The sequence below is a fragment of the Cydia pomonella genome, chromosome 1, assembly GCF_033807575.1.
Source record: "Cydia pomonella isolate Wapato2018A chromosome 1, ilCydPomo1, whole genome shotgun sequence".
NCBI lineage: Eukaryota > Metazoa > Arthropoda > Insecta > Lepidoptera > Tortricidae > Cydia > Cydia pomonella.
The window spans coordinates 31,928,761-31,952,414 of NC_084703.1; the positions used below are offsets into that span (position 1 = coordinate 31,928,761).

Sequence of the window (23,654 nt, forward strand, 5' to 3'; positions counted from 1 at the left end):
TACCTACTGATCAGACGCAACCTTGTATATGTATAAGCGAGCTGCATAATTGAATTGCCTTATTGGAGGTATTATTTAGTAACGTAGGTAACTTCTGGGTAGTTAAATTAGTTACTAAGCTCTCCACGAAAATACTTTAGTCAAATACAACCGTACACCTACTAGGTAGCTTAAAGTAGAATTAAGGAAATGGATAATATGGAATTACGGATTCTTTTGTTACAAACAGTTGTCAACGACACCGACGAAGGAAGGTCGTGAGACTTTTCTCACGCAAACTACCATTATGGGACACACGCGTAACTAATACTGTAGGTACGACCGGCGTTTCCATTTTAGTTTTGGCCTAAGCCTCGGCTATAAGACTAATTCACTACTTTTTGATTGCGACCGAAATAAGTTTGTTGGTACTTATTTAATCGGCCTTTATATAGGAATTAATATATTGTAATTTTTTGTTTGTATAAATATGAGATTTTAGGACATAATTATAACATTTTAAGACCACTATTAAATTGGTATTTTTGTTGCGTCAAAGTGGATAATCGGATAGAGTAAGATACAAGCTAAGTTGGCAGCGATTTAGCCCAGACTGTGCAATTATTCTTTAAACGTCATAATTTCATAAAAGTTTGACTAGATATCGTCGGTAGGACACTATTAATCATAAAATTGCCGCAGCGCCCGGTTCTACTCGTATTTACCACTTACCTGACCAATGATTCAGACAAGGAAACTTATCATTAATTATTATGTAGAATAGCTGGTCTTGGCGCGCGTCAAGTCATATTTCATACCTGAGCCTGGATCGTGATTGCAAGCTTTTTCCTTCTCTGCACCCGGGCACACTGCTGGATATCGACTCTCTGAGAATTGCAGTGGCCCTAAGGTTGTGACGCAAAGAATGCAACGCACACCGGTGTATTTGTGGGATGGTAGTTGAGGAGGATGGCCATCACGGGCTGAGTTGCCAGAGCTGTGCCGGTCGTTTCCCTAGGCACCTCGCGTTAAATGAAATTGTGCGGCGGGCAATGGTGTCCGCCAACATTCCATGCATATTTGCACCAGGGTTGTCACGATCGGATGGTAAAAGACCCGACGGGCTCACGTTGGTTCCCTAGCGGAGGGGGTGGTGTCTTTTATGGGATGCGGCATGAGTTAGTACATATAATGCTGCGTCCCATTCCCATCTAAGATACACGGTTAAGGTGGCGGGTTCAGCGGCAGAACTTGCCACCAAAAATAAGCACGCCAAGTACTCCGGGTTGCAGGAAACTTATGAATTTGTGCCCGTCGCTATCGAAACAGCTGGACCCTTGTGCAACGAGGCTTGCGAATTATACATAGAACTGGGACGGCGGTGGTTGAGGGATAGGAGTTACGACTCCCGTTCTAGATCTTGGCTTGTCCAACAAGTCAAGACGGCAGCCGTTTTTTACAATTTTAACTACAGATTCATAAGTATTATACGGCCTTTCAGATTCTCATTGCAGTTATCAATGTTGTCATGATCAGACCAATGAATTCCAAAAAGAAGAAACCAATGTGGGCGACCTTTGTCCATTATTGACCTTCGTTTTGTATTACGTCCTTTTGCACACCCTCAGTGATACCAACTAATATTAAATATGCTTTAAGAGAATACCTTAAGAAAACATGAGGGAAATAACGATGAAGACGGATTTAATTTTTTCGGGTTGTATTTTTACGTTCCTTATTACTGCTGTCGTGAAATTTTTTGTGTACTACACGAGATCAAAGTTGACAAAGTTATTTACATCTCGTGCGCTTTTGAGTCCCTTACTACACTCAAGATCGTTCGCTTGCACGGGACTCAAAATAAGCACTCGAAGATCACACATTGCTCTTTTGTTGTCCAAATAACCATTAACTTATTGCCTAACAAACTATTTTCTGATAGTTCAGTTTAAAAACATCGAAATGCTGGGACATCTCCTAGCCAGCCGAGTGTTTAGCTAGGAGTAAGTTAAATAAATATACGAAGTTCGCTTCGCTTCGCTCCCTCGTTTGGTAAATAATTTTAATGTGTAATGGATTGTGCGATACATACTTGTTAGAATACTTAATAGGCATTATGGCATTGTTGTAGGTACCTAATAATGAGATATTCTTGTGCCTAGTTCACGAAGGTACCAGTATCGTTCTATTTTGTAATTATATCGTTGTTAGATCTCCTCATTAGCTATAGAAATGGTATTGCATGTAATTTTGCCTAATACAAGCAACCAAGGGAGATGGCCGCTGTACTAGTACAGCGACAGCTGTCTACTCGTAGACCTACCTTACTAAGCTAGTTAAAAACTAATTTGAATAAAACCTTCGACAAATAAAATAAAACAACTCTAATTTAGACGTAACAGCATCAGTTGCCTGTCTAAAACTAAATTATAATAATAAATATCTCTGTGATACGATGCGTGTGTGTGTACCAAAGTCTACCCTATTATTGCTCCACTGTAAAGTATTTGTCTAGTTGGCACGAGTTTCCTCCACGGTATCAGAAGTGAATGGGAACAACTATATACTACTTAGTACCTACTTGGGTAAAGGCGCCAAGCCTGTCCAATCAATGCCCTTTCCCTCTGTGGCCAGCTAATCATTATATACGATCGAATATGTCAGTATACTAGGCCCTAAGCTATTTGTTATCGTAGATGCATCTTGCGTTTCCTAATTGGAATCTATTATCCTGTACTTAGGTAAAATCCTACAAAAGATATGCAACTTGATATGGCAAGCTCGATATGTCGATCGACTGATCGATTTATTTGGTATGATCATGAAGTCGCGGTAATAAAATTGCGAATACAAGATTCCCAATGCGCAAATAGTGCTGAATCCTCGTGTTTTGAGAATTTGATTATAAGATACTGCCTGTAACAGCATTATTTGATTTTATTAAAATTAAAATGAATAAAATGAAATATATTTCATTGCATTAAGTGTGGTAAACATTAATGGTCATCTTTACATATGTAAAATTAGATCACACACTTAGCTAATAATAAGCATGAAAAAATATATATACACACTAGCAACTTTATTTTGGTGACCGAAGAGCTGGCGGCTTCCTCGCACAACGTATCAGTATTGCGATACAACGAGGAAATGCCGCCAGCATCCTTGGTATAATGCCTCAAGGGCCTATTTTCAATCATCTGTATATATCCATTATGTATATTGTTATTGTAAATAAATATAGCATGTTGTAATTAGATTAATATCGCACTATTTAAACAATATTTAAGTTTTTTTTTTGATATATTAATAAATAAAAAGGAATTTCCAGTATTTAGAATATTTACGAACATGATATGATTTAAAAATTAAAAAATAATAATAATTAGAGAGGTCACCGGTGACCGCAGAGCTGGCAGCTTCCTCGCTCAAATAATTAGTCTTGCGATACAGCGAGGAAATGCTGCTAGCATCTACGGCACCATACCGCGGGGGGATAGTTTTTAGTATTTTATTTTAAGACTAGTATTATTTATTTTTAGATCTAGGTTTTAAGTTTTGTAAGTAGTTTAGTTTTTAGTAAAAGTACATTTTAAGTATTTGTCTATCGTCTAAAAAAAACTTAAATTAATTCAACATTATATTACAAATATCAAACATATTGTTCTTGTTAAATGCTAAATAAGTAAATAAGGACATTACATTTTATTCATCGTTATAAGAATCTAAAAACCGGCTAAGTGCGAGTCGGACTCGCAGACGAAGGGTTTCGTACCATTATCTAAAACTCACTTTTTTGCTATGGGGGTCCCATTCCCTTAAATATTTATTTTATTCTGTTTTTAGGATTTGTTGTAATAGCGGCAACAGGAATACATAATCTGTAGAAATATCAACTGGCTAACTATCACGGTTCATAAGATACAGCCTGGTGACAGACGGACGGACGGACGGACGGACAGCGGAGTCTCAGTAATAAGGGTCCCTTTTGACCCTTTGGGTACGGAACCCTAAAAATTTAGTCATAGTATAATATTTTTTTTCAATATTTAAAATGAGGATACCTAAAACAAAACATTTTTAAATAATTCAACCTACATCTCGTACATTTTTAGAGTGAAAACAGTACTCGCGGTTAGAGGTCCGCGACAGCGGCTGCGTCCGAGGGTGCTTATCCGAGGCACTTCACCGTCGCGGCTCTTTTGCCCCATTCATCAAATGTAGGTCAATCGCGGCGCGCTGCGCAAAGCTGAACCACTCGTACGTTCAGCTTTTGCTGTGGCAGGCCGACCTTTGAGGCGTTCGTTACTGTTTCGCTGTTTGGGATTCTGGAGACGTAGCCAACGTGCCAATTGTTAACGCTCCGTAGCGAACAAAACGCAACTGTCACTGTCGCACTAATATGGAAGAGTAATAGAGAGAGAATGAATAAGTTCAGAAGTAAGGGTTAATCGAAAACTCGATGAGACTACTCATACAAAAGGACAAATACAATCCAAAATCGATTTAACTCTTTCACTCGTCCACTAAGCTGGTAGTGTTCTAGTGTTACATAGTAAAGCCAGTAGAGTAGTTTTTCCAGCATGTAGCGAAAATTATTCGTAGACCTAAACAACAAATGTCGCGATTAGCGCTGAATGGGTTAAACTGGTTCCTATATTAATTTTTATTGTGAAATATTGGGTGCCATTATTTCGTTACTTATACATAAATCCTGTACCGGGTAGGACCGCCCGTCAAAAAATGTATCGTAACAAACTGAGGGCCTACCGTGAACATCGACAGTCGAAATGTCCCCTTGCCCTCAGAAATCTATAGCATCATGAAAAATGCAAACGGGTAGGCTTGATTCAAAATATTTGTATTACATAATAAATAAATAAATAAATCCTACACTAAAAATTGGTGCAGACAAAAATAAGATTCGAGCACTTCTGCATAGCGAGCCAAATTTCCTTCCTATTTCAGTTTTCCGATCCTACCAGAATAATATTGGTAGTTACCGACACCAATGCTATTCGACCGACACGCCCGACCATTTCGAATATTTTTCTTTGATAATATACGTATAAAATTCTGACATTGATTTCTGCGCTATTAAATCTGCGGTTGGAAGAACACAATAGTGCCTATAATCGATCAATACATGACAATAATCTGAGCCAAAACCATTACATATTATTTTTAAGTCGTTAAAATAAATTGCACTAGGGCCTTACCTACGCTACCTATTTTGTTTGAATGGACATTTCGTTTTGAAACTTCCTGCATTACGAGCATGTTGTCAATGAAGCTAGTCCATCGCTATAAATAGGCGCGTCAAGTCGACGTGACCTACTTCCCGGGGCGTTGACCCCGCCCGACTTACCCGATACGAATTATAAGAATACGCCATAAAACACCCATATCTACGCGCCTCGAGCGCAACTGAGGCCCGAAAATCCATGGAATCGGGTGGGGACGCTCCTCTATAACTTTCACCGGAGTCGAGCTAATGCCTGTAGTTCTGCATTTGAATACCTAGACCAGGCGCTTGTTTTGTTGGCCTACTTGAGTAAATCAATGTATACGAAAAAAAAACAGAGATAATGTACATCTTAACGCAAGTTACCCGACATACAAATGAAGCACCTACGCCATTATGATTTGAGCATGTTATTGAAATTTAACATACATACGAGTATTCTCTTATTTTTTTTAGTTGATTCAGGTATTATTTTCATTTCATTTCATTTATTGCATTCCATGGTACATACAGATGCTATCTTAAAATAAAATGCGATATTTCGTGAAGTGAATAACCTTTTTTTGGTATACATGTCAACATTGAGCAGAGTTTTAGTCGTTGAAAATTCATAAATCAGGGCCATGTGATCAGATATGCCTAGATCCTTCACAAAAGTGGTACTATGTTTGTTATTTGAAAAAACAAAGTCAATGCATGTTGAGCTAGTGCTTGTGACCCTAGTTGGTTCTGTAACTTTTTGGTGTAGGTTGTATTCTATTACTGAAATATTGTATTTTATTACTGAATAGTTTCAGGTATTTTTGTGTGATCGTCTGATCATGCAGGTATCTCATACTCGTCAGTGATACTTATCCCTATGAGGTACATAAGTAAATCCTCCATCTACTATGATTTTATAAAATACATAACTTGACAATTTCTAGGGTGCAAACTTAACTAACAACATGATGAGCCTAATATGTACAAGCCGTGTTACACTTGGCGGGCTTCTGAAATAGCGGAAGTAAAGTAGGTACGACGCCGGCCGATGGGCCGCGCGTGACCGCGCCGCGCTGCGCCGATCCTCGCCACAGATACGTGACTATTTTAGACAACCACCGGAAAATTACAATATAACACTTGCCATTGCTAGTACATATGGTATTGGATTGGGCTATAGCAGATTGATATGTATTAGGCGTTTTTTCAGGTAGTTACCTACTATTCAAGTATTCAAATACCTACTCAAATACTCATATCGATCAGGATACGAATTCTATTGTAAATAGGTCTATTACCTAAAGCAGATGATAGACCAAACTTACTAATGTGCGAAACGAAATACAATAGATACAATCTTAGGTTGGTAAGGTACACAGTTTAACAACCAACCTGCAGAAAGCTACTTTTAAACATATATAGAGTTTATACATTTCGAGTGTTTTTTGTTACAGGTTCCGCGAGATAGCTTCAAGCACATAGTCAAGGCTTGCGAATGTCCCCTCTACTGGAAGATGCCTCTCTTCCTGACCACGCAGCAGAGTCTGCATGCACCTGTCGACGGTCACAAATTCATCAACTTTTGGAGAGAGTACGTACCTTCAAATAATGCCGATTCTGTCCCAATTTAATTTCCCAGACAACTGCGGACCCCTTTCTCAGTCAGCGTCATTTCACTTTACATTACTGAATTTACTGTCTCACAAAGATTGTAAAAACTTTCAATAGTTTAAAACGCAGCAGGAGCGTTGAGTGATGGGAAAACAAATAACCGGCCAAGAGCATGTCGGGCCACGCTCAGTGTAGGGTTCCGTAGTTACTCTTCCGTCACAATAAGCTAAACTGAGCTTAAAGTATAGTAAATTGTTAACCAAGGGATGAAACGGTTCCTTTCACCTGAGTTAAACAAATAGGCAAATTTGCATAATCAGTACCTAATTAAAATAAGTCTTTTTACTATGAAGGGAAAACTTTTTGCGATAACTCAAAAACAGCTAAACTGATCATGTCCGCTATAGTTTTCATTTAATGTCTTTCTTAAGCTCTACTTCCACGATTTTTTTCATATTTTTTGGACCTATGGTTCAAAAGTTAGAGGGGGGGGACACATTTTTTTTTTTCGGAGCGATTATCTCCGAATATATTCACTTTATCAAAAAATGTTTCTTGAAAACCCCTATTAGTTTTGAAAGACCTTTCCAACGATACCCCACACTCTAGGGTTGAAGCGAAAAAAAAATTTCACCCCCACTTTACGTGTAGAGGAGGTACCCTAAAAAAAATTAAATTTTTCGATTTTATTGTACGACTTTGTCGGCTTTATTGATTTATATATCCATGCCAAATTTCAGCTTTCTAGCACTAACGACCACGGAGCAAAGCCTCGGACAGACAGACAGACAGACAGACAGACGGACATGGCGAAACTATAAGGGTTCCGTTTTATGCCATTTGGCTACGGAACCCTAAAAATGTTGACCTATATTACACAAAATCACGACTTTAATACCAATTCATTGATTAAAAAATGGAAAGTTGTAATCCATTAATACAATAATTTACTTATAGATATACTTTTTATTCTAGATAAAATGGTCTATTTTCATCCAGTTCCACAGCTATTTAGACCATATTAAGCTTTATAATAAAGACACTAATCTAGATATTCCACATCAGGATGACGTCGCAGTGCCACGACCTGGCGTCGCGGTTCGTGTACATCCTCACGCGTGGCAAGAGCAACGTGCTGGCGCCCGAAGATTTCGTGCCGCTGGTGCAGGACGTTGTAGACACGCACCCTGGCCTATCGTTCCTCAAGGAGGCCACGGAGTTCCACTCCAGATACGTACATACTGTGAGTGTGACTTCAAACAACGCTTGGCTAACGTTTTGCTAAATCAACTTCGTTCTATTTAAAGCATTCCTCCCTTAAGTACCAGCCATTGTAAACGAAACCTAAGTATTTGGAACAAAAAATAGCAAATATACTTATTAATTTAATTGTATTAGCCATGGTTCAGGACACGGTCATGGCGGGTTTTAGCGTCACCACGCGTTAAATGAGGTGATCCGCGGGGCTTTGGTGTAAGCCAATACTCCCTGTGTCCTGGAGCCTCCAGGATTGTGCCGTCCGGAAGGCAAAAGGCCAGATGGTCTTAGATTGGTTCCTTGGCAGAAGGGTCGGTGTCTCTTATAGGACACAACGTGTGTAAGCAGTGTAAGCACCTTTGTCCCGTCCTATCTAAGTCACACCATCCACAGTGCTGCTAGTTTGGCTGCGGAGAATGGGGATAAACAGAAGCATGCGAGGGAGAATTACGGACGCTGAAAGTAAATCATACACCACTACTATACTCTTAGCAATAATCAGTCTGACTTTATTCATTATTAAACTTTGGTTATCTCTATACACCTACAAAATCAACATAAATTATTATACGAGATCAATAAACAATTATATTTTTTTAATCAAAAACAACATCTTGTCTGTCCGTAATTACCCGATAGCTTTGGGGTAAACACGGACGGTAGCTGGGTTAATTACGGAAATCATGGGTTATTCACGGACTACGTCCCACATTATACACAAAAGTCACAAGTAAAGCCTTTGGGAGAACTTCCAGCAGTGCAGTTCTCATGAGCCCACTTCTTACATTTTAAACACATAAGCAGTGAAAAATGTGCAGTAATTAGTTAATTTTGTGTTAGTGAAGAGAACTCGGGTCGATTGCGGACGTCTGTAAATACCCCGGAGGCCTTGTCTGCATTTATCCCGACCGATTTAAAAATAAACAAAAAAATTTTTTTAGGTTATCAAAACGTGTCATCGAAAAAAACATTTGCATTTCATACTCCATTAGCGAGGGAAGACAAACAAAATATCACTAATTACCAACACTCAAATTAGTATACGCCCGAAATTAGACGTAAATCCACGAATAAAAATTATTAACTTACCATGAAAACCGTGCGTAGCCGTCCGTCGAAAGTTAGAGCAACACTAAAGATGGCGGAAAGTAACACGTGATTGCATCGGGAGTGCGCGGGAGGAAGGGATTGAGTAGGTATTGGTATGTCCGTATTTAGCCCGCGTCCGTATTTCCCCCATCGTCCCCTACTCTGTCTTAGAACCAATAAATAAATAAATATTATAGGACATTATTACACAAATTGACTAAGTCCCACAGTAAGCTCAATAAGGCTTGTGTTGAGGGTACTTAGACAACGATATATATAATATATAAATATTTATAAATACTTAATTACATAGAAAACACCCATGACTCAGGAACACATCCAGGTATCCATGCTCATCACACGAATAAATGCCCTTACCAGGATTTGAAATCAAACATTGTGATTTCATACCAGTTGCGGTGAATTCAACGGGGCAACGATGCCAGTGTCATGGGGAAGTTTGGGCCGGCTTCGGTCCGGGATGGATTAGAGTTGGGAGCCCATACATTTGGTATACGAAATCTTAATTGAACCATTACAGTCGACGAGTAGAAAAATTACTTTTACAAATAGTGCTATTGTCTTATAGAAATGCAAGGAAATTTTCTTTTGTCCCAGTTGATTTTGCACATACCGGAAAGCGGCGCAGTGGCGCCTATGATGACAACTTTAAATTGGGTGTATAGTTGAATCGCTGATTGCTGTTTCAAAAGATGTTGTGTTTCACGTAACTTTATTCGAAAATAATTGTAAAAACATACAACCGAATTGAGAACCTCCTCCTTTTGAAATCCTGATGTTGGTTAACAATACATCATTTATATATTCATATTTCAGGGGTTTCTCTTTGTATTATTTTAGCCTTCTTTTAGACACAAAATACACAAAACTGCCATATTGTGTGATTTAACAGCGAAATCACTGCTGACAGAAATTTTTAAGGCACGATTGCTCAAGAAACGAAAGTAAACAATAATTGTTTCGTAATTATTATAATTATGAAACCCCTGAGCCGCACACACCGGTGTTGCCCTTAAGCCATCCTAGATGTCGCTTATTGTGGGGGTCCATCTTGTGGGGGCGAGTCACCGTTCTTCAGTTCGATGAAATAGAAATTATATTCATTTGGTTTGGAACAGAGTTGTTTTTCAAACAACGAAAAATCAACTCTATTTTTCATAATCAATCTCTATTAGGTTCAAAATACAGAGGCAAATTTTGGATTTATCATTTGTATGGCTGGGGTTTAGGAATTTAAGTACATATGTGAATTACATGTGTTTTGTTGTTATTTTCAGGTGATCGCTAGGATATTTTATTGCGTAAACCGATCGTGGTCCGGTAAAATAACAGTCGCCGAATTGAAACGATCTAATCTACTTCAAGTCATTCATTTACTAGAAGACGAGGAAGATATTAATCAAGTTACTCAATATTTTAGGTAAATCATTTACTTACATAATAAACATAAGTATAATATATTGCATTTTATAAACATGTTGCATTTAATGTGTTTCCTATGCATAAACAGATTATAATATGCGTTTGTTGATGATTTCAGTTACGAGCATTTCTACGTCATTTATTGCAAATTTTGGGAGTTGGACCGAGACCACGATCTTTTCATAGACAAACACGACTTGGCGAGGCACAACGACCACGGTAAGTTTGCATTTAAGTACTTGGTGCATAGAGCTATTTGGAACACATTTGACAAAATATTTTGATTGTCTAAAAGTGAGATGTAATATTAGAAATTTCTTTCGAAAAATATTTTACGGTCGTAACTTGTAGCTACATACAAGTCTTCATAAAACATCAGGTGCTCAATTAATATAACAAATTAATATTTTAGCCCTGCCATATTGTAATTATTGTGTAATTGACAATTGGCTTCCAGCGCTGTCAAGTCGTATGATCGAACGGGTACTCTCGGGCTGCGTGACGCGCGGCAGCCAGAACCGCCTCACGCCCGACGGCGAGCCTCGCATGTCCTACACCGAGTTCGTGTGGTTCCTGCTCGCCGAGGAGGACAAGACGCACCCCACCGCCATCGAGTACTGGTTCAGGTACCTGACTAGAGCGCATGTCCTAACACCACGTGGTTCCTTCTTGTCAAGAATGATAAGGTCATCCTTCCCACTGTCATCTCGTTTCTATTAGATATGGCTGGTTGTTGTAGTCACTAATTTAACTATCTAAGTCATGAATCCTACCCAACCAGCCATAACAGCTAAATGACGAGATGTACGACTATCTACAGGCAAGAGAGACGAGACTAGCGTCCCAATTCGAACAATGCTTATAACATCTCACAGCGATACGATACCGATCCATTAGTATCAAGACATTTCTTCAATAACAAAAACGTTACCTTTGACACTGACTCCTCGGTATCGTATCGCTGTGACTTATGAGCATTGTTAATATTCAGCTAACTCGGCTAACTTCGCTTAATTACTTTTGTGTGGAAATTTTATTGTTAGTATTAAGTAGGCATTTTGTTAATTACTATAATTTGTACTTATTCTAATGTATACCAAGATCTTATTCTGAGGTTTAACATATAATAATGCATGCTGTGATTGCCTTTAAGTTAGGGATCAATTGTAAATGTGCTCTATTAATTTGTAATAGTATATGTAAATCGTATCTTCTAATGGAGATCTGCACTTACTCGGAAAATTATTTACCTATTTACAAGACCGTGATCTAGCGGAGAGCACACTGATCCTGCATTGGCAATTTGACAATCTTGCATATATTTTAAATAACTTTCATTTATAGTTTATACTTATTAATAGTCTCGAAAAGTGATATGATTGTAAAAAAAAGTTAGGTTTTACAATGTATTTCGTTCCATCCAACTATTCACACAACCTTTCTTGATATCCTGCTACATGTAGTTTTACAGTAGGTAGTACAGTATTTAGTACAGTATTTAGTACAGATACAGTAGTAACCAGTAATCGTGAGTGCAGGTGCATGGACATGGACGGCGACGGGTACCTGTCCATGTACGAGCTGGAGTACTTCTACGAGGAGCAGATGCAGCGCATGGAAGCCATCGGGATCGAGACGCTGCCCTTCAACGACTGCTTGTGCCAGGTCTGCTCCGCTGTGCCTACTAATACGACCACGATCTAATTGTCCCAACAATTTAGTTAAATTCTTATTCCAATGTACATAAACCCCTACTATATAAAATACTCGGAATTTAAATACTTAGTTAAATACAGAACTTAAACACATTTAACATAATCTGAATTGAAATAGGTATTCGCTATGTGCACGACTGTCACGCAATCTAGCGTCCGCAAGTCTAGGAGAAAACGTCAATTCATTACATCTTATAAAACTACTCCAAAACTAAAAACGAAATGGATTTTCATACGACTTTAATCTATTAATAGAGTGATTCTTGAGGAAGGCTTAGGTATATAACTTGTTAAGGTTTTGTGTAAATTGGTTGAAATATAACGATGTTACCGGAAAACATCACACTGGCTAGGAGCTTTAATCGAAAACCCTGCCTAATCCGTTTGAGCTAATAACAACACAATGTATGGTGGGATTCTCTCTCTTTCATGGGTCTACAAAAAAGTCCGCGATGTTGTATGTCTATCTTTGAAGGATAACTTACTATACCCATTCTTAACTTCTAGAAAAAGATCACATAGGTAATATGTGGCATTTGTAATGATTTTGACACGGATACAGTATTAATAATTATCAAATTAGATACGTTAATTATATTAAGCATTTCATACAGATTACAATGGTCTCTTACATCATACAATTTAAATGAATATTTCAGGAGTAATCGTAAATTAAACTTTCATTTCGAGCCGTATAACTTGTACGAAATGTTAAAGACGCTATCCGCAGTTAATTCTAATTTTCAACACCTTATGCGCTGGGATCGCATCACTTACCCCCACCATGCACTTCGCACGGTCCTATAGGTAAAACGAGCAAGTAGGTACCTTATGTAATTATGACTTTAAATTTCAGATGCTCGATATGGTGCACCCGACTGTAGAGGGAAAGATCACATTGTCAGACCTAAAGAAATGTAAGCTGACGCCAATATTTTTCGACACGTTCTTCAACCTGGAGAAGTACCTAGACCACGAGCAGCGCGACCCGTTCGCGACGCAACGCGACGCTGACTCCGAGGTGAGCGTCAGTGCCTCACCTTCTGTGCTTATGTGTTTCCTTTTATAACACTTAGTTACTCGTTCGCATACTTGATATGTAACGTGTTATGTTCACAGATGTCCGAGTGGGATCGATTCGCTGCGGAGGAGTACGAACTATTAGTCGCAGAAGAAGGCGGCAGTGATGCCCAGGATCAAATGTAAGCAAATTTTCCTTTAGTACCTATTGATATTTTAATTTACGTATTACACACGAAGTAATCACTTCGTTTTTTTACTATAAACAGGGAATTATATAGGATAATGAAAGAGTCCGAGAGAAAGAAATGTGTGGCTCGTTTCTTTGAGTTGTGCAAGAGTACGGGACTTAATGGACTCAAGCTTTACAAATAAATATGAGTTCGCTGTGGTAAAGTAGAAATATTAGAATAGAAGCCCATTGTAATGATGCACAATAGAACTTTTAGAATACTTTAAGCATTTTTGAAGCATCTTGAGTCCGTTCCGCACTTGTGTCCACACGAATAGGCACCTTCTGAGGCATCGGATTGTTTGTATGTGGCCGATTTTCTGAATGCAACAAGCGTAGAGATCGACTGTGTTCGAGCACCATACTCACCTCCAACTTGACTACTTTACGTTCAACCATCTATCTATATTTAACACAGTACCAATATCATAAATTTAATACATCTATTACCCTTTCATTTTATATAGGGTAGTGGCACCAAAAGATGACTGACTCCCAAAAGATGAACGTTTGACTTTAAAATCGAAATTATTAAATCCTGACGTACTTTACACGATTACACGCTTCGTGCCAAAAGCATCGTTTGTATGGAAATGTTATTAAGATGGCCGCTTCAAAACATAAGCCTTTAGTTGCATATAAAATAGAATAATACATGTGATACGATTTTGCTTCGTATACATTCTAGACTATTTTTTCAACAGTTTTGTTATTTACTACTTTCTTGTATTTATTAAAAAAAGCGGCGAAGTGCGAGTCGGACTCGCCCATGAAGGGTTCCGTACCATTTATGACGTATTAAAAAAAACTACTTACTAGATCTCGTTCAAACCAATTTTCGGTGGAAGTTTGCATGGTAATGTATATCATATATTTTTTTAGTTTTATCATTCTGTTATTTTAGAAGTTACGGGGGGGAGGCACACATTTTACCACTTTGGAAGTGTCTCTCGCGCAAATTATGATAACTAAAATGATATTAGAAACCTCAATATCATTTTTGAAGACCTATCCACTATACTCCACACGTATGGGTTTGATGAAAAAAAAATTTTTTTTTAATTTTATGACGTGTAAAAAAAAACTACTTACTAGATCTCGTTCAAACCAACTTTCAGTGGAAGTTTGCATGGTAATGTGCACGATCATTTTAAGGTCTTTTTGAGTTGGTTCATCTACTTCTACTTATGCCCAAAACTTGAACTAGGAAATTTTTAGTTTAACTGTTAACTTTTATTCCTAAAACTTAACACTAAAAAGCTGAACCAACTATTTTATTGGTTCCTGTTTTAAGAAGTAATCTATAAGATGAACGTATTTGTTTTTAATTTTAGAAATATTGCTTTATTTAGGCAATTGTAACCATTGGTTTCCATGAAAAGTTGCCTTTGAGTTTGAGTTGGTTTCCATGAAAAGTTGAAAACTATAAGACCATTTTGTATTATTTATTTGTTACATTTCTATACTAGAGGATATCATTTATATTGGTTCAACTATAGGACTAAATTGTTCATAATTAGGGCACATTGTTCATTATCTGGGAGAATGGGCTTATTGTGGCATTTATTTATGTTTATTAGAATACTGAATAAATATAAGATAGTTTGGAGTCATTTAATCTCAACTTTATTACATGTTGAATCGTATCAAAAAATAAAAGTTACACGTAACATATAGAAAAATAATCCTTAAGGTAAGATAAGATAGATATGATACAATTGATTTCATTGAAAAATATCAAAAAATTAAAACAAACATATTGACCTACCTAATATGCTTAAAGATGGGCTATCGCTTAAATGTTCATCTATAGGTGCCACCACCCTAACTATTTTCCACAGATCTTTTCATCTCCATTATTTATATTATTATGTATATACATTTGGATACAGGTATATTTTTTTATAAAATATGTATTCTTGTTTATTATTACACTGAAATTTCTTTCATCAGGGAGGAAGACAGAACTGGCTATGCTAGGGTAAGAAAGTGTTGGTGAATTGCAGTGTCTGTGTACGTTTACTGCATTGAGTTTCAAGTCGATTGCCTCTTGAAGCCCACACCACAACCGCTTAAAGTGAGCTTGAATACGAATGCAAGGAGTTCCCGACTGTGCGCACGCGACTTTCGCCGCCGCTGCGCGCGCGGCCCTCCCATTTGATCTATCTAGCGTTTCGCTCCTTTTGCGCTTGAGGCTCTTTGTCTACCTTACTGATGAAAACACAGTACCCTTGTAAATATGTAATGTATGCCTTTCTTTTGACACAAACACATTGGACGCTTTTGTTTGTAAATAATGATGAGACTCATTGGCATGAAGCAACACTAACAAAGAAAAAATATTTGAAACAAATAACCATTCTTAAATACGGTACTATTAATAGTTGTACGCGATTTGGTGAACAACATATTCTGTTTAATTGCAGCTCATACGATGAGACGGATGAAGACTGTTTATCGCCCAATCTAGAAGACTTGAGTAATACGGATGCGGTGGAGGAGTCGAGCGTGGAAGAGCTGACGGCGAGCGAGTCGGGCGGCGCGAGCGCGGCAATGAGCGGCGCGCGCCCGCGCCAGCCCGCCGCGCCCGGATACGTTAACCTCAGTTCCATATACACTATCGGCGCGGCCGATCGGTGGCCGAACCAAGCTACAGCCAAAGATGGTGTACCCGAAAGACACCTTCCAGAAAAACCCGTTCCCCCAGAAAAACCCGTAAGCTTAATGATGGTAAACGGAAAAACGGACAACAGGTACGCAGGATTCGGCGGCAACAACAGTTTTCTCTACTCGCACTTACTGGGAACCTCCGGCGGAGCGCGCGCGAAAGACCCGCCACCGTACAGCGCCGCGACAGGGGGAGCGCTGTTCGATAAGGCGGGCACAGTGAAAGCCGCCGCTTCCCCGAGCAAGGGAGGCAACAAGGCGACGAGCCCCGTGAACGGCGTCAACAAAATCTCGGACAACTACGAGCGCGCGGTGGCGGAGCGACTCAGCCCGCACCGCGAGCCGGGCCGCCTCAACCGCAGCGCGTTGTTCAGCCAGGTGAACACGGGCGTGGTGGCGGGCTCGGTGCGCCGCGGCGCGCGCGCGCCTGATGACGACGACGACTACGCGAGAGACAGTGACGAGTGCTCTATTTAATCCGACGCGCCCACCTCTTTGTAGTTAACGGTCTTTCCTATTTATTATTACCAATTACTGACCACAGTGAACACCAAAGATCGCATAAACAAATTACTATGTGAAATTTGTTAAAACGGTACTAATAGTTCTAAATTCCGGTAAGTTTTCTCGTGTCCAGATGAACTCTCTCACCTCTCTTGATCTTAGAGTCAGTCCTTCTTACTGCGGATCAGAAGAAACTGCGCTTTATCTGCGTACACCAATGAGTGGTCGGCAGACAGGGCGGAGATAGACCGAGGCAGGCTGCGCCTGCGCGGTCCTGGGACAGTAGCAACTACGCAACAGAACTGTGCAATTAACTTTTTAGTATATTAATCGTATCTTGAAAGCATGTAACAAGTCATGCTGAAGATAATATCGTATAGACTAGTTTCCGCATTTTATTAATGTTATTTAGATAGAGTTGTCATATATATTTAGCAACTTACCTACACTTTGCCAGTGTTTCTTTAACTAACTTAATTAGATATTTATACATTATTTGATCTACGTCTCAAACTAAGCATATCAAGTTATTTTAATGTTTTTCATTGAGTTTTAATATTTTCATATTTATTTGTAGATAGATTACTAAGATTGCTGTAATAATATAGTGTTTGAATATATATGAATAATGTATCCGTCATCGTATAGAATCTCTCATATCATTGCTCCATCCATTAATCGCCCCTCATAATGGCGAGTACGGATCTCTGCGAGACTCTACATTCTATTCATCTCTACAATCTACATTGAGCTCAACGCGTAGAGACAAAACAGAAACTGTTGTTGTTTGTTGTTTCATGAGGAGCTTGGTCTCGCAGAGAGTCACTAATAAAAGTTCGTCCATTTCGCCTCGTCGCCACGTGAACTCATCAAGCCGTAGGTACAGTAAACACGCACAGAATTATTACTTTACTAAAGACATAATAACAGATATTTTTGATAATTACTGGATGACACAGTAGGTGTATACGTATCAATTCGAGACTCGATGATGGTAGTGAAGTAACAAGTACGTATAAAACGGTGTCAAATTAAATAATTAGATGTAGACGTGATAATAACGATTAAAATAATTTAGAAATATTATTAAACATCAAATATCAAGAAACGTCACACCGAGAAATACTGAGTATTATACACCGAGTAACTTTTAATAGGTTATTAAAAACGGGTAGAGAAAAGTGCGTTAAATAACCCTTTTAAAACAAACACAAACCTAATAGTTAAGGAAAACTAGATATACATTATAACAAGTGATTACTACTAAGAAGTGATTAATAGGCGCCTTAAATTTTTATAACTGGTGTAGATACTGATACTGGTCTTTACGAGCTAGGACAAGGACATACGTCTCACAAGACCGTGTAGGTACTTATTAAATTATTCCTTATCCAACACCGCAGCGCATAACACAGAATTTCTCACCTCACCACAGCGAAAAAATGCTTAAGTAGGTAGGTAACTTAATATAACTACGTAATGAACTTTAAAAACGTTGAATAGGTAGAGCCCTTTAAATTAATCGGGGTTATTGTCATCAAGTGTTTGTAGTGTACAATATAAATGATATAAAAGGATGAAGGCGACTTTGGTTTTATGTGGTTTTTCTCCATAATCGTAAATAAAATAAAAAACGACTTCACCAAACAGTTCGAAATGCCATTAATATTATTTACTACCATAGTGCATCTCATAACAGTTACAATTAACCCCAAGACGTAAAATACTTCTCGTGGAAGAGTTTCATTTGGTCATCATGAGCGGTTCCTTTTCACCAAATAGAACTGTTTTGATGCAAATGCATGCAAATGTTATTACATGACATTAAAAATATCGCTATAAGTTATGTCTATATCATTTGAGGAGTTCTGTCAATTCCTCATGGAATCTATCATCAGAACTCTACCTTTACAAAAATGTTGCTTAAAAACCAAACTTACTGAACAAACTTAACGAAGCATATGTATATATCGCCATCGTGATACAGGATGGGCAACTTGGACGAACTCAAACTTATTGTCGCCATTTTGTTTTGGCGGCAGATTTAAGGTTCTGTTCATATTTCATAGATTAAAATTTAAAAAATTATGTGTTCTTCTAATTTGCCCATACATACAGGATGTATATGTGTCGTTGGGTTCGTTGTGGTCGTCATCAGCAGTTCCACTTCATCAAATAACACTTTTCAGGGTTCCGTAGTCGAGTAAGGAACCCTTATAGTTTCGCCATGTCCGTCTGTCTGTCCGTCCGCGGCTTTGTTCCGTGATCGTTAGTGCTAGAAAGCTGGAATTTGGCATAGATACATACATCATGCGCGGCGACAGAACGGTAAAATAAAAACTACAATTTTTTTTATTTATTAGGTTACCTCCCATAAAAAATGCTTTAAAATTCATCTTCGAAAGTATATCTTTTACAGTCTTAATTGACCTACTTACATGTATAAACATTACTTTTTGCTAAACTTTTGACGCGTTGTTTGATCCGCTACTTTGGATGCTGACTGTACTCCCTTACCATGCTCCCCCGTTTAGCCTATTCAGACAGGGTGGTAACTACGGAACCTTACACTGAGCATGGCCCGACATGCTCTTGGCTGATTTTTTAAAATATAAATGCTTATTTTGCTGATGAAAATACAAAAATCACTATATAAGATTTGAGGAGTTCCCTCAATTCCATGGATCCCATCACCAGAACTAGATTTTGTCCAAAATGGATCAATTTGCAAGTACACATAATTTACTTTAAAAAAAACCTTATATAATTACGGAGTTTTGTAATAACAATTATGGAAAATATTATTTAAAAAAACATAGGTACAACCGAATTGAGAACCTCCTCCTTTTGGACTGATGATGTAGTTTAAAAACAAACCAACAGAAAATAATAACTCAGTTTGATTTAAAGACTTTGGGCCCCTTCGAGTTGGTAAGGCGAAGAAGAAAACTTCGCGGTAGGTACTAATTATTTTGGTCATGTAAAGGAGTGCACCACGTGCATTGCGCACGTAATCCTTTACGTTCCGTGTAGCTTACAGTTGCGTTACTGCATTAGTCCAGTTGCTGTAATGTCTATGCTTACGGCGAAATTAAGGTACGAGATCTTGAATTACTCTAGTCACAGGTGCTGAAACAAAGATTGCCGATATCATGTTTTAAATAGATAACCCACTTATTGTAAGGTCAACAAGCATTAATTAAACTTGAGACCTTCAATGGCACTGTGAGTAAACGCATCTCTGGTTATTTAGCAAGCTCTTTTAAATAATTGAGTGCAAAGAAATGTAGAGGAAAGGGATCTGTTTCTGTTTTGTATAGCGTAACAGTTTGACTTCAGCGATTTATATATAATCTGTAATTAATAGGTGCCGAGATCGCTGTGGGGAAAGGGGAATTAGGCTGTGGCGTTAAGTTTGGAAAAAACACTCGGACATTATTTTCCCTGTCTGTGTCTATAAGAATGTAACTAAACCAGGCGGAGTAGAACCAAGAAGAATCGATAATCGAAAATTTAATTTACAACAAGTAGGTTTTAGATTCAGGTATATGGGTATACTTAACCATGACACGTAACGGAACGGTAGGTACATGGTATCATGGGTTAGGGTCGAAATACTACCGCCCGAAAATGTTTCAGTATAATCTGTATACAACTTCAGAGATATTTACAATATATAGGTATTCTAAACTCTGATAATAAGTATTCTCTAAACTCGTACTCACGCAGAAAAACAAGAATTTGTCTTCTGTTCCTGAATAGTAAAGATACTAGAGCTTAATTTCTGCATGGGCGTGTCAAAACTGGGCTTTGTTTCACCCACGTTCTTAGATAACCTATGGTAACAGAGAAGACAAATTAGAACCTAAATCTCAGTAGGTATGGCCCACCTGTAACACTGTTTTTTTTATAATTAGATATTATGTACTTACATATGTATGTTTCCTTTGTTTAATTGGATTTAGGAATATATTATACTAAACGACCAAGGGCACCAAAGTGCATCAAGGCAGAGCCGAAACTGCAAAAGCTAGAAAGTTGAAATTTACACACCAGGTTAAATTTATAATGTGTACAAGAAATAAGAAGCGATTTTGAGAAATTCAACCCCTAGAAAGGGGATGAAAGTTTGTAGGGTGTTCAAATTTTATTTTAAGCTAGGAACTTGAAACTTCGTTAAAATGTAATTTATTATAAAAGAAGAAAACTAATGTCAACGTTTTTTTTTTAATTCATCCCCAAGATGGTGAAATAGGGGTTGAAATTTTGTATGGAGATCAAATATTTTGTGAGCGCGGGACTTGAATCTTTTTTTTAGAATAAAAGAAAAGTAATTTCAACGTTTTTTTAAAAACTTGCCTCTAAAAGGGTTATAAGTTTGAATCATTAACAATGCTTAAAAACTTCTTAGAAAAGCATAATATAAGACTACAATAAAAAGTTATTTCAACGTTCTTGATATTTCAACCCTGTGTTACAAGTTTTCCTTTAAGCTAGGAACTTGAAAGTTGGTAAAAGGGCATTATACTAAAGTAGACGATAACTGAAATCACCGTTTTTGAATATTCATCCTCTAAGTTGGTGAAAAAAGGGTTGTATCGGTTTGAACTTTGAAAGTTTGCATCGATTTTTTTTTGTAAATTGTGAACTTGAAATTTCGTCATTTTAGACACAATAATGGAAAACAAGAACAGTTATTTCAGCGTTTTTAGATATTTATTCCCTGGGGGAGTTCATATCTTATGATTTTCTAGAGCTCTTGACTTACACTTCGACCCCGTGCAACTACTCGAGAGCTTTTTCGAACATCTCCATATGCCGGATGATGGAGCTCATGGGTAGCATTTTGAAATTCTTTGGTTCCAGATAGCCTGCTCCAAAGTCCTTCATGCTTTGTCTGGGGAGGGCGTGACATTCACACATTCTGTTTTACTGTATCTTTCACTTCGCCACACATTATCTGACTGAAACTGCTTTGACCCCGTAAACCTGAAATGGCCAGTAAACAACAATTATGTTTTGCTACATAATGTTCTATGTTCATGTAGAATATATAACCACCAACATACAAATCCACGCGTACGAAGTCGCGGGCAACAGCTAGTTAACATAAAGGTTATTCGCTCAACGAAATACTTTGCGGTAAATTCCATTCATGCGTTATGATGTTGAATTAAGTAGTTACACGAATACAATTATATTCATTAAATTAATTCCTACAATAAGCTAATTTAAAGTAACAAAAGATAGTTACGTATTATCGAAGGAATTCAATCCATTTGCATTTGTACTGGACCTGTTACATATGTGCTTGAAGCAATCGACGGACCTTAATGTCTCCCACAAGCCCCGCTTAAGATTTTTATTCCAACACAATATGCATCTTGTTATTGTGTATCATGCAATGTTTGTAATAGTTCTACTCATGAATCGTTATAGACCTACTGTTTGTGTTAAAAGTAAAGTTTAAATATGAGGTTCAGGGCGCTGAAAGCGAGGGCTGTTAGGCGCTGGCAGCAATGCCCCCGCGCTAAAAACCTAATACTGATTGGATTAAGTTTATACTTTAACTAATGTTAAGACTAGTCATTTCGAAGCCTAAATAAAATAATTACTCATTATTTTTTAATTTAACTAACATTTGCCAAGTATTAACCAAAACAATTGTTCACCTTTGTAACAAATTTTATTAAAACGTTGTGTCTTAGATTAATTTTGTTAATAATTATGGTATGTTTCAATACCGACCCGTTTTGTAATTAGATAATTTAGGATTTACATATGTACTATACTAAATCATTTAACTAGCTATTTAGATATTAGTTACCGTTTTTAAGACATTATTATGAAGTTGCGTTATTATTTGTCAATGCCTTATTATATAGTGAATGAAATTCTTGATTGTATACTTATTACCTACTTTTTATCTAAAGTCTGTACTGTAGCAATGACTAAAGATGAAAAAAATTTACGTAAGTGTTACTAGAACCACTCAATCTAACTTCCATATTAGGAAGAGACGTTTTTATGGAGTAGAACATGGTGAATTGATTTCTTCGTCTTTAGCCATTTCCATTGTGCCTTCCTCGTACTTGTACCCTACATCTAGCGTACATCTTGTATGCGCAAAGCGCGCGGCTGATGTCCAGAGGTGCTGCCGCGAATATCTAAATTCAAATTTAACTTTATCGCTCTTGCCTTAATAGAGTAAAATATATAATACAGAATTCTAATTTATCAAGTTCGCGGTATGTCAACTACTATGACAGTGTATTCTCATTGTTTGCGAGTGCAGGTGAAACAAGTTCTTGGATGGACCAGTGTAGACCTTGAGATCCATAGCAGTAAGAATTGGAAAGTATTATCGTATTATACCTACCGATTAAAGGCAAATGGTTCCCCCGAACGTTCAAATCATCTGCACTTGGTAAACGATTAAGGTGGTATCCAGAATTAAAATAAACAAAGTCAGACAGAGCTTCATTAAAACTACAAATGAGAAGGCGTAGAAATATACAATAGAAGTACCTAACTCTAATTCATAAATAAGAGTAGTGTGAGTTATACAATAACACAGTGATCTCATCCGCCCACTCAATTGTTAGTTTAGTCTATCTAATTCTAGATACCCCTGTAGAATGGCACGCATTGTGGATTGGGCACTAGAATCAGCTGAATTGCTTAATTACCAAGATTTGTTCGTAAAATTCATTCCAAAACAGTCAAGGCCTACTGCAGTTGCATGTCCAGTAATATTACGTGAACGCACCGGTTTCATCACCAATCCTACGATCAAAATATACTTGGTCGTTCCTAATCAGTACCTAGTTACATTGTTGGTGACACCTCGCCATTTAGAAAAAAAAATAGTGCCATGTTTGAATTAGATAATAACATATTTACAATAATA

The 23,654-nt window shown here is 37.7% G+C and overlaps 1 protein-coding gene across 1 annotated transcript in view; it reads left to right on the plus strand.

Moving 5' to 3' along the window:
- Positions 1-17,377, plus strand: part of LOC133519601 (uncharacterized) — a 100,085-nt gene extending 82,708 nt beyond the window's left edge. The window contains exons 3-11 of the mRNA XM_061853630.1: positions 6,661-6,797; positions 7,883-8,060; positions 10,462-10,604; positions 10,725-10,825; positions 11,064-11,232; positions 12,145-12,271; positions 13,178-13,342; positions 13,441-13,523; positions 16,000-17,377. Of these exons, the coding sequence (XP_061709614.1) occupies positions 6,661-6,797; positions 7,883-8,060; positions 10,462-10,604; positions 10,725-10,825; positions 11,064-11,232; positions 12,145-12,271; positions 13,178-13,342; positions 13,441-13,523; positions 16,000-16,717 (1,821 nt within the window). The 3' untranslated portion in view covers positions 16,718-17,377. The remainder of the gene's footprint in view (positions 1-6,660; positions 6,798-7,882; positions 8,061-10,461; positions 10,605-10,724; positions 10,826-11,063; positions 11,233-12,144; positions 12,272-13,177; positions 13,343-13,440; positions 13,524-15,999) is intronic.
- The last annotated feature ends 6,277 nt before the right edge of the window (positions 17,378-23,654 follow it).